Here is a 12,767-nt window from a genome sequence, read left to right as displayed (position 1 = left end):
ACAAAGAAAAAGATTAGAGCTGATTATTCTCCTCCATCCCTCCCTCTGGTGTTTTTCACTCTCCCTCTCTGACACTAGTGACAGGGCAGAGGAGAGAGGTAGACTTTCAGTTCTAGCCCACAAACACAGTGAAACCGTAGACGTTCCCTTATGCATTTTTAACAGCTCAGCAGACGATGGGAACAGTTTGGTTCGGACACTTCGTCCACAGATAGAGGAGATATCGGGTGAGTCCAAATCGCTCTGTGTTTTTGTTCATAGGCAGATGCTGTTGATGATATTAGTCAGGAATCGTTTGTAAAATAACTTTGCGAGAGGTTTACCTGAATGAAACAGGAAGGGCTTGGCATGAGTAGGTGGTTAAATGGATCCGTGGTGCTTTCTAGAATCAGGATTACATAACTGAGACTTATATGGAAATTTAATCCTAGTTTGTGAATCTTGGTGGAAAATCTCTAAAAATGTTTGATTTATTTAGAGCCTCTGCAGCAACTTGATTTTTTAAAAACATTTCTACACCTCTACACGTGATGTTTTCTCCTTGCAGCTGAGTGTTTTTTCACCTGCGAGGGTGTGAGAAGCATCACTTCACTACCTGGAAAGGGAACGTATTTATTTCCAGCTTATGCAACACCACAGCATCCTGCTCACCTTTCACCTCACATGTGAAATCAACAGGAGACCACTCAGCTGATGTAAGATCCAAACCAGGAGGCCTTTATTTAAAAACAAACAAGCATTTGTGTAATGTTTACCTCTGATGTCATCTGCAGACAGAAGTTAATAACAGGATGCCTGGATCCAGCGGGGTCAACGTAGAAGGCTCTTGTGAGGCCTTATGCCGAACCCTGGTGTCTCAGAAAGGCCTGCAGAGAGAAACGGCCGACATCTCCCAGTCCGTGCTCTACACCTCGCTGATGGGGCTGCTCCTGGTCACTGACAACGAGGTGTGGAACCATCAACCCCAGCTTTTTTACACATGTGATCTTAAGCGTGGGTTTTATCAGATGCAGATGAGAAATGTAAACACAGACTAATAAAGCATGTGAAGGTGTTAATGCACGTGGTCACGTACCTATCAGCAGTCCCTTGTGGCCTCTAATAGGATAAATGCTTCATACTGACCTTGTTTTAACCTCTCCTGTTATGCTAATGAGATAAGGAGGCTAAATCCATCCCTGCTAAAGTTAAACACATGCTAACATATTAGGTAGAAGTCACAGCCAGGGGTCAAACACAAATCTAGTTCTTAAACAGAAACATGCTGCAGGACTTTAGATTTTAAAGTTCTGTTTTATTTTGACAGAAAGAGAATCTTGTTTTAGGGAGCGGACGAGTTGGCCTCAGAAACATAGGAAACTCGGTGAGTGTGGAAAGATGTCAGGCGGAGCTTTTGAGAGGTTCATCTTTAAAATGTGTTTTGCATGAATCTCATTTTCCCTTTTTGTCCTTTGTCAGTGTTTCCTGAATGCTGTGCTCCAGTGTTTGTCTCACACACACGTCCTGAGAAACTATTGCCTCCTCAAGTCGTACAAATGTGAGAAGTTCTCCAAAGACGAGGCGAAACTCATGGAAGGTGCGTTTACCTTTGTTCACTTGTGCCGTTTTTAACATGTTTAACTCCACGTTAAAGGTGTGGGACACTGAAAAAACATTTTTCAAATCTTATTTCTGATTATAATTGGTCACTCTGAGTTTTTCACGCAGGCTAAACATGAAAATAGTCTCCTACACCTATCTGCTGCCTTAGCTTCTGATAGAAAATAGACGGTGAAATTCTAGGATTTGAAAATCCTGACAGATCAACATCACACTGTCGGTTAAAATTCATGAACTCACCCATCTTTACGCACAACGGGGAAGGCTGATGTTGTTTTAGCGACTAGGAAACAGCAGATAACGCCTTGGCTAGTTTAAGCTAACCGTTAGCATTAGCAGCTCCACCACACAGCAGAAGCTTCTCCAGGCTTGTGTTATTTGTGGAGATAAAACATCAACATTGATTTCAGTGGTAGAGTCACGTTTTTATCCAGTCTGAGTTGAAATGTGGATCGTTATGTTGATCTTGGCCCTCTTTCTCCATTCTCAAAACCAGTTGTTACCAGTTTGGGGTTGAAACTTGATGCTGGACTTAAATTTGATGCTCACATCAATTCTGTGATCCGGTCCAGTTTCTTTCACCTGAGACGCCTTGCAAAAATCAAGCATATGCTGTCGAGAGCCCACCTGGAGCGGGTACTGCATGCCTTTGTAATTTCTAGGCTTGACTACTGCAACTCTCTCTATGCAGGGTTGTGTCAGTCATCACTGCATCGCCTACAGGTTGTGCAGAACAGCGCCGCCAGGTTCCTGACTGGGACCAGGAAACGGGACCACATCAGTCCGGTTCTGGCCTCCCTGCACTGGCTTCCGATTTGCTATCGCTCACAATTCAAAATCCTCGTCTTTGTTTATCATTTCTTCCAGGGTGGTGGTCCCCCCTATCTGGCCACTCTCCTGAACAAACATTCCCCATCATGCGCTCTGCGCTCCTCTGACCAAGGCCTGCTCGCTGTCCCTCGTTCTAGGTGTCGTACCTGTGGGGACCGGGCTTTCTCAGTCCTAGGACCGTTACTCTGGAACCAGTTGCCACCCTCAGTTAGGCTGTCCCCATCTCTGCCAGTCTTTAAGAGTCACCTAAAAACACACCTCCTTCGCTTGGCGTTTCTAGAACTTGTTTGATTTTGGCCCTCTTTTATGTTGAATTTATTTCACAGTTTTCATTGGTTCACTCTGTCCATCACACATTTGTCCTGTACCAGAATGTTTCATCTATCTTGTAAATTCTATTTTGTAATTTGTATTTTGTAATTTGAATTGCTTTTATTGTTGATTTATTCAATATATTTACCTACAACTGTACCATGTTCAGCGCTTTGGGCTTCCTGACAGGGTTGCGGAAGGCGCTTTATAAATAAAGCTTTGATTGATTGATTGATTGATTGATTTATGATTGATTGATTGATTGATTGAAATGTCCAAATATCAGGATATAAGACTCCAAAACCTGCCGTCTGAAGCTCAGCTGTGATGTGGCTCACTTCTAGTTCCTGGAAATGGTGCACCTTGTTTTTTTTTTTCCACAGAGGATGACTTACAAGGCACTCATTCCTACTGGAGACCACTGCAAATGTATTGACTAAATAAGTGTTCAACAACTTTAACTTTTCTTTTTAATTCCTTTCGTGTTAGCTTTCTCTCGGGTACTCTCAGGCCTTTGGGACAGAGCCAAAGGAGAAAAAGTTGTGAACCCTCATCAGTTTTACAGTATTTTTAAAGAAACAGTGCCTTACTTCAGTGGTTACAGGTGAGAGCAGCTTTTATTTTTTTCTCTTTTCTATAAGATTACCATCAGATTTCTACAGAACTTATAACTCAGCACATCATGTAGCCGTAACAGTAAAAAAGACATTCAGTCTCCTCTAAACCAGTCAACAGGATGCTCAGGAGTTCCTCAGGTTCCTACTGGACAAGCTCCACACCGAAATAAACCGCAGGCCCAATGTAAAAAGAACAGGGAAGGAGCCCGAGCAAAAATATGCCAGAATTAGGTGAGCATGAACATACATTTGTGCAATTTTCAGCTCCTCCATGTGAAAAGATGTTAGACTCTTTTTATTTGTGATGTCATTAAGGATTTCTGAAGAAGCTTCTGCAACCTGGAAGAAACAACTGGAGAGAGATGACAGTTTTATAGTAGGTGAGTTAGGAGGATTCAGTTACTGGCTCTGATCAGTTTCACAGAATTAAACCAAAAGTAAATCCCTTCTCTATCCTTTGACAGATCTGTTCTCAGGTCAGCTGAGGAGCTCGCTCCATTGCTCGGTTTGCTCCCACTACTCCAACACGTTTGATGTGTTTTGTGATCTGTCGCTGCCCATTCCCAAAAGGAGCTTTGGAGGGGAGGTCACACTACGGGAGTGCCTGGACCTCTTCTCTCAGGAGGAAAAGCTGGACAAGGAAAATTCACCAGTAAGTCTGATGCATTGTTTATAAAAAACTTAGCAAATACAATATTTTAGGTAAAAACGGAGTCAGAAATATTTTAGATTTGTCCTTTTTCCAACATAAGCACAGTTCTGTAAAATAAGCTCCGCTGCGTTTGTTCCCATGTTCTCCAGATGTGTGAGAGGTGCAACAGGCGTACAGAGTGCACCAAGCGCCTGTCCATCCAGAGATTTCCCCAGGTCATTGTGATTCGTATCCTTGGAAACCAAGCTCACTTCAACAATAATAATGCAGACGAGATGCTTTTACTTAACAGACTCAAACAGATCTGAATCGGTTTACAACCTCCAGGTGGTCGATCAGTAAAAGCACGGTGTACGTGTCGTTTCCCCTCGTGAACCTGGACCTCGGGCCCTACGGACCTGTTGACTGTGGTAAAACAAACCTATTTCACTTTTTCTTTGTGCATTTATTAATCCACCAAGTCACGTTGCTTCCAGCACATTTTTAACAGAAAACATTGAATGAAAATACAAAAAGGACTAATCAGAAACGGTACCTAACTCTTTTCTGGATTTGATCAATATTTTTTCTCAAGAAAGATCGGTAACGCTTACAATAATGGTCCCTTTATTAACGTTACGTTGTGCATTATTAAGCATTTATAAACAAATGATCCCTTTAATAAAGTTCCCGATAATGTTAACTATTAAGTGTCTTTAAGGTTAGGACAAAGGGCCAGGGGGTATCTGATTAGTAATGTATTACTTACTATTAACATTAATATTAAGTAGTTGTATAACTGCATAATAAATCAGTGATAAAATACAATGTGTTTATTGCCTTTATAATGAATGGCTCATCTGCAGCACATGGGGCATTTAAACTATATTATTCTCATGATTGATCTGTTCTCCTATAATGCAGACATTAAGACTTTGACACAATGCAAAGCTTTGTATGATGTTTATATTTGAATTGGCAGTGCAATTTCACATGTCTGAATAGATTATCAGTCATCCTGATAAATGCTGAAATATGTTGTATTTTTTTTTGCAGAAACACTTGACAAAAACAAGAAATTCAAAAAGCCAAAATAAAAAAATAAACCTCTCAGTTATTGTTTTTAAATAAGAAAGCATTGTTTGAGATTTTCTTTTAAGTAATTTCACAAATAACTGAACTAAGAGGTGATCCGTGGCTATTTTTCCATTTTCTACGTAAAGATAGAACCTGCTGAAGACATATGGTTCACATAGTTTAACTCTAAAGCAACAGAACTTACAACAGCATCAGAACATTTAGTTTACTGCTGAATAAAGCCTCTGCCTCTGTGCTTGTCTCTACAGGCTCAGTTCTGTATAATTTATATGCTATCTGTAACCATGCTGGGACTGTGAACATGGGCCACTACACAGCCTGCTGTTTAGATGAAAACGGTTGGTGCTTCTACAACGACTCCAGGTGCGCCGTCTCCAGAATACTTCCCTCTCTATGACCCTCTCAAAGGCATTGAGGTGTTGAGCCAAAACCTTTATCATTTCCAATATTTTTTATTCACTTGCAGTGTGACCCCACTTGCTGAGATGCAGCTGCAGAGCAATCAAGCTTATGTGCTCTTCTACCAGCGCAGCAATAGCACCACCACAGCCAGGAAATAATCCTGCCAATGGCTGAGCCAAGCAGCCAATCGGAGTACTCGCCTCCCATATCCATAGAAACAAATAGAAGCTGCAGCACGGTTATCCTGATATCTACAGTAAAGACTTCTCAGTCTCAATGAGCAGCAGAAGCCATGCTTGCTATAACAAATGAAACCTTGATAGTCCTTTTGGAGCATCTCAGAGATCTGAGCTGGCTTAGAGAGACTGTAGCCATAAATCTCAGTGTCCTAATTCTCAGGCAGGAATGAGTGAGTGAGTGATAAGTGTTTGATGTGTGCCTACACAGAACAATATTTGCAGAGATTGTGATTTATGTACAAGAAACATGATTCTTGCTTGCAAAAATAACCATGATGCAAAAAATTGATTAAATGGAAGTTGAATTGATAAAAAGTGTCATGGCAGATTCATTTTACAGATTATTCATTTTGAGTCAATAGCTATATTAGACTATTTTTTTATTTGCAAAACTGAATACAAATCTATAAAATTTTTGGTAAAACTGCTAAATATGTTGGACAAATCGCTTCAACGAGAGTGGGAAACAGAGATGAAGAAGGAAAATTACCCCTTGATCTCACTGGTACATCTGAAGTATAAAAGGCTGCATAAGAAGTCAGAGGTTAGGAGCTCTGCACTGGAGGTAACATTCATAACTGTGGTTGATGGTCATAGCTAAATGCAATTGTCTTTCTGTTAAGACCAAGAAGTACCTAGGAAATTTACTCTATATTTGGATATTCTATGACAGCCTGGAAAAATGATCGTAATCTGCGGTTAAAGGTATTGGCCAGACTCGGTATTAAAATTGTAGGAATGCAGTATAACTACACTTTACCATCTATATGACCTAGGTTCAGTTTTTCATTTTGTTAAGGAGTTTAGTCATAAATCATTACAGAAAATCCAAATCCTCTCCTCCAGAGAATGAAGTACTGTGTTTCACATGCGACACTCCAACACGTTAAACAAGGCTGCTGTTGCTAGTGTCTGACCGTATTTTGTTTACTTTCGTGCTCTTAATTATTACAGAAAATTGTGTTTACAGCTGCAACAAAAGGTCTGAGCCATATGACTGTGTCCTACGCGCATTTTTAAATAACATGATCTGATCTAAAATATTAACCTACATCTATATTAACCTACATCTATAAATCCATCTAGAACCGCACCGCTACTTCTGAACTCCAGACGAGTCCCGTTAGCACGACTGCAGCATAACCGTGTTTGCGCCGGTAAGGAAAAAACAAGTAATTTGGGAAAGCTATTATCTAGACACCAAATGCAAATGACCCGAAGGATATGTTCATTGGCTGAGAGCCTCCGTTCCACTCTACATTGATGCAGTAGTTTGTTGCAAAAAGAGGTTCCACAAAGTTTTGGTGCAAAACAAAACATCCTTTTTATAAGCCTGACATTTCCTTTCCTGGTGTTTGGGTTCCTATCTGTGGTGCCATAATCATGAGAACTACAAGGAATAAATGCTTGAAATGTTTCTGTGTAACTGAATCTACGAGTTTACCTTTCACGAATGATGAACAATATTGAAATTTTTTATGATATTCTGAGTTTTTAAGATGCACCTGTATTCTGACAGATTTGCTGGTATGACTGCTGTTACTTGTTACTACTTGGAAGTATGTGAGGACTTGGTTCAGTGAATAAACCAGACTGGTTCCTTTTGAGTCTGTTGTTTCGGTTCTTGGTTACTAAATCCTAAACTTGTTTAGCTTGTTTTTTCCAGCCATGGCTATGGGGAAGAAGCTAGTGATGGTTGGGGATCACTCTTGTGGGAAGAACAGTCTGCTCAAGGTTTTCAGTGAAGGCCAGTTTCCTGAAAGTTACGCCTCATTTCAGACTTGTGTTGCAAACACTGAAGTGGATGGAAGACTGGTGAGAGACGACTTTTATGAAGGTTTTAATTTGTTGCAAGAGTTATGAATCCTATGTAATGTTTTAAAAGCAACATATAATTCATATAATAATCTGGTTTGCTTATATGCCCCTAATGGAGATGATCCTACTTTTACCAGCATTTCTTTTTAACTATTTCCTCTTATTCTGGCCATTACATAACAGGAGGTGATTTTAACTGTGTGATTAACCCTGTGGTTGATAGATCAAACACCCATGTTACTCCCTCTCACCAGCAAACTAGAACAATGATTGGGAAATTTATGAAGGACCTCAACTTGATGGAGGTGTGGAGACTATTACACCCTAATAAAACTGAGTTCTCGTGTTTCTCTAGCACCCATAAAACATATTCACGTATTGATTTTTTCCTGATCTCAACAAATCTAACGTCTCTGATACAAAAATGCTGGTATGAAGCTATTTTACTTTCCGATCATGCCCCAGTCATTTTATCTCTTCTACTGCCGTACCTTTTACTCCAGCCACTCCCATTTCGTTTCCAAGCAAAATGGTTGAGATATACAGAGTTCGTAAAATTCATAGATGGGAAGATAAATGATTATTTCACTTTTAATACGAACCAAACAAATGCATCAATAAGATGGGAAGCCTTTAAGGCCTATATAAGGGGAGAAATGATAAGCTATACTAAGAGCAAATCCAAAATCCATTTGAACAAACTAAAGGAACTTGAAGAACAAATTAAAGAATTACAGGACCACTTATATCACCACAATGATGTTGAAAAATACAAAAAACTCCTTCTGTTAAAGTCAGAATATAATGAACTCAGCACAAATAAGATAGCTACAAATCTAATGTGGTTGAAGCAGTCCTATTATGATCAATGGGAGAAGGCAGGGAAGCTAAAAAAAATACAATCAGAAAGAACCATAAACTCAATTATATTGGACGATGGAATAGAGATCATGGATCCGGAAAATATAAATAACACTTTTGCCAAGTATTATGAAAATTTATATAAATCGGAATACCCTGAAAATGAAAATGAAAATGCACAAAACCAGTTTTTAGACCGATTGAAATTTTCGACCCTTCCCAAAGAAGCCAAAAAGGCCCTTAATGCTAAGCTGAGCATAGAGGAACTCAGAGAAGCACTGGGTCTTATGAACAGCGGCAAAGCCCCAGGTCCGGACGGACTCCCAATTGAAATATATAAAAAAATTTCTGACAAATTATTGCCACACCTGCTTGAAATGTTTAACGAGTCCTATGAAAGAGGCATTTTGCCACCATCTCTGAGAGAGGCATCTATTTCAGTCATTTTAAAACCTGGTAAGGCCCCAACAGATATGACCTCATACCACCCCATATCACTAATGTCCTGTGATACTAAAATATTGTGTAAGGCCCTAGCTCGTAGGATTAATTCATACATTCCAAAATTAATTTCTGATTATCAAAATGGATTTTATGGGCCGCCAGGCCTTTTATAATACTCGTCGGCTTCCGAATATACTGTGGGATAAGCAATTTGCTACTGACCATGCCTTTTTATCATTAGACGTTTGATAGAATAGAGTGGAGATATCTTTTTGAAACCCTTAAGAGATTCGATTTGGGAGGAGAATTTCTGAAATGGGTCCAATTGTTATATACGGAACCGATAGCCAAAATCGTAACAAACAATCAGATATCAAGGCCTATACAACTTGGTAGGTCTACTCGACAGGGCTGCCCACTCAGTCCGTTATTGTTTCTTTTGGCCATTGAACCACGTGCTATAGTGATACGCAATTCCTCTGAATTAAATGGAATAAGAATAGGTCAGGTCGAACATTGGGTATCATTATTTGCAGATGACATCATTCTGTTTTTAACTAACCTAGAGAAGTCGGTTCCGGCAGTGGGCGATATTCTTCAGAATTTTGGGTACTTCTCTGGGTACAAGATTAATCAGAAGAAAATCTCCCTGTTATTTCTAAATAAAAACAATCCTCATATCCAGACACAATTCACCAGTACCTGTGAAGGCTTTACCTACTTGGGAATACAGATTGTCCCTGACATAAAGAAAATTGTTCCCATTAATTATGACCCCTTGATACAAAAAGTTTCAGAGCTATTGGTAAGGTGGGATGGGATGCCGTTTTCTATGATAGGTCGCATTAATACGTTGAAAATGTCAATTCTACCAAGATTTCTCTACTTATTTTAGTCCATCCCCCTATATACCCCAGACTCTATGTTTTCATCAATGAATAAACTTTTCTCCAGATTCATTTGGAACAACAAACGACCCAGGCTATGCCTCTCCCTGCTATACTTACCTTATGGGCGTGGAGGGCTTGGAGTGCCCAATATGAAGATGTACCATTGGGCAGCCCAGTTAGGTGCAGCTACTTGCTCTTTTCCAACTAGGGAGACTCCTTCCTGGGTTGAAATTGAGAATAACAATATAGGACTGCCATTACAATCTTATGTTTACTCAGATACAGCTAAAAGAATACTGAAAAATACAAAAACCCTATGGTTAGAAATACGATTTCAATATGGCACCAAGCACATATAGCTTTAAATGAGGAGTCGCAACTGTCAGCTTTGTCGCCGATTTGGGGTAATGTTAGGGTTAAACCTGCACGTGCTGATAGAGGCTTTAAAATCTGGGAAAGCAAGGGAATAGGCCAAATACAAGATCTGTACGAGGATGGAATTCTAATGTCCTTTGAACAATTAGCAAATAAATATGATCTGCCTAGGAGACATTTTTTTTTTATTTTTTCAAATTAGAAGTTTCGTTACTAATATACTGGGATCGACTGTACAACCCACATTATCTACTATAGAGAATATAGCAGCTAACTATGACCAAAGTAGGGGCCTCCTCTCCAAATTTTACAGTACTCTAATCTCTGGTATGGACGAAAATAGCAACTCATATTTACAGGCCTGGATATCTGATCTGGAAACAGACATTTCAGCAGAAGTGTGGAACGACTGTTGTGAACGTGCGCAAAAACAAACAATTAACACAAGACTTAGATTATTACAATACAAGTGGCTGTTTAGAACCTATATCACACCAGTGAAGCTTCATTATTTCAACCCTAATATCCCTGATGATTGTAATAAATGTGGAAAAGAAAAAGGGACACTTTACCACTGTATATGGCAATGTGAAGAACTTCAAATCTTTTGGAAACAAATCTGTACAATTATTTCAGATTTAATTAAATGTAAGATGCCCCTTGACTGTAAACTTTGTATACTGCACATCTATCCAGACAGCTTTGTATGTAATAAAAAGAATAAGAAATTGATTGAATTCTCCTTGTTACAAGCTAAATACGTTACTGCCTTGAAATGGAAGGCCACAGAAAGGCCAGGAGTGAAACAATGGATCAATTCTCTGTCCAGTAATCTGGCGCTTGAGAAACTAACGTATATGGCCAGAGGAAAACTCGAGGACTTCAAGGACATCTGGCTGCCCTTTTTGCATCTTCTAGACGCCTTTGACTTTGAAGAAGCGGAGTGAAGTGGGGGGTGGGAGGGAAGGGATTCTTGGGGTGGGTAGGTGTTGGGGGGGGGTTGATGTATTTTGTTCTGTTTTAATCTGAAAATCATAATAAACATATTTGGGGGAAAAAAGCAACATATAATTAATACTTTTTCAAACATTTTTCAATCAACAAGGACTTACCTCTCTTGTTGTGTGTGTAAGTTACCGTAGGTCTTCTACGACACTGATCCAAAATTACTATGATGGTTACTGCAATTAACAGCTGCTCAAATACTTTTTGTAAGCTTTTGTACAATACAAGCACAGTCAGGTTCATTTAGGATGTTCTTTTTGTTAATCAGACATTGATTTATGGTGCAGTGAGTCAGCTCACAAGTGATGCATAATGTTTTTTCTGTGCATTAAAAGATTATTTTTCATTATTCGACTGTTTGCCTTACAAGGCCTTGTTAGGGCATGTGATAAGTTTACTTGTTACTTCAGCATTATTTCTTAAATTATCCATATTATAGCGTCTTATAGATGTATTTATTTATTTATGCTTTAGTACAAATTAAAAAATAGATTTGATGTATCATGTCTTAATAGAATGTGAGTTTTTTTATATTTTATTTTATTTTATTTTGTGCAACAAAAAACAACTTTTAAGCTATTTGAAATGTTTGATGAATTAGTTTGTTGCTATTTCCACAAATATTTTCTGTATTTTGTCATTACCTTTTTGTCTCCTTTCAAATACAAACACTCAAAACATTGGTGTGTGTGTGTGTGTGTGTGTGTGTGTGTGTGTGTGTGTGTGTGTGTGTGTGTGTGTGTGTGTGCACATCCATACATGAGTGAATACATTTGTGTGTGTCTCCATTGATCACGACTCCATTAATTTATTCGTTTTGTGGCCAAAGCCGTAGGTAATAAGGAACTATGTGTAATTGATGACATGCAAATTAATCGGTATAAATTATTATGTTTGGGTGTCCAGTGATTTCCTTTAGACATGTTTTAATTAGGGCAAGTAAAAAAATTGCAGTCAATGCTAATATAGTTTGTATTGGTAATTTATGTCACACCTGCAATAGATTTTTTTGAAACTTCAGTTTTTAACATGATATTTTATGTATTGCACAGTGCATATACTGTATTAAAATAACCTGAAATGTAACCAAATACCTTTTTAGAAGTAATTCTTCATCAAGTGTTATGATATTTGATTACTCAAAATTAATGGATCTTTGTTTTTTTTTAACAAATCCATAATACAAATTAGAACGATGGACTTGACCAAGCTCTGGCAGAGTTATTAGGTTTATTTTGGTTAACAAAGACCAACAAGAGGGAGAAGTTATACAGGTGCAGAACAAACAATGAATGTCTGAAATCAAACTGTGCATCATTTATAAACTATTGTCAATGTGAATGAGCTATATAAAATTAATGTAAATTAAAATATACGTTTATTATAGTTAAATTATAAAGCTGGATTTGAAATAAAATATTTAGATGCTAGATAATATAAAAGCAAAGACTTGATGGCAAGTTTTAGATAAATAAAGACATTTCTCATCGGGTTGCTATTTTCCTGCGCACAATCTAGGTTCAAATAAATCTGGTTGATAGGCTGGTCTGGGGCAGCCTATTAAGAAAAAACATCCACTGTAACCAGGGGCGTCGGACTGGGGGGGGGGGGGGGGTACCGTTTACCCAGGGCCCACTGCAGGGAG

At 38.8% G+C, this 12,767-nt stretch overlaps 1 protein-coding gene across 1 annotated transcript; it reads left to right on the top strand.

Annotated features, from left to right (window-relative positions):
• Positions 1–84: 84 nt before the first annotated feature.
• On the top strand, positions 85–11,055 carry usp21 (ubiquitin specific peptidase 21). Its single transcript, XM_070544606.1, has 12 exons — positions 85–695; positions 774–947; positions 1,307–1,363; positions 1,459–1,576; positions 3,232–3,346; positions 3,471–3,590; positions 3,675–3,739; positions 3,824–4,011; positions 4,161–4,239; positions 4,314–4,421; positions 5,337–5,451; positions 5,555–11,055. Exons 2-12 carry the CDS (start codon positions 792–794, stop codon positions 5,646–5,648), a joined length of 1,215 nt encoding a protein of 404 aa, XP_070400707.1. The 5' UTR covers positions 85–695; positions 774–791; the 3' UTR covers positions 5,649–11,055.
• Positions 11,056–12,767: the final 1,712 nt, after the last annotated feature.

This window comes from Nothobranchius furzeri, chromosome 15 (genome assembly GCF_043380555.1).
Source record: "Nothobranchius furzeri strain GRZ-AD chromosome 15, NfurGRZ-RIMD1, whole genome shotgun sequence".
NCBI classification, from domain to species: Eukaryota; Metazoa; Chordata; class Actinopteri; order Cyprinodontiformes; family Nothobranchiidae; genus Nothobranchius; species Nothobranchius furzeri.
Note: the sequence above shows the minus strand (reverse complement) of the source record. Positions and strands in the feature narration are given on the sequence as shown.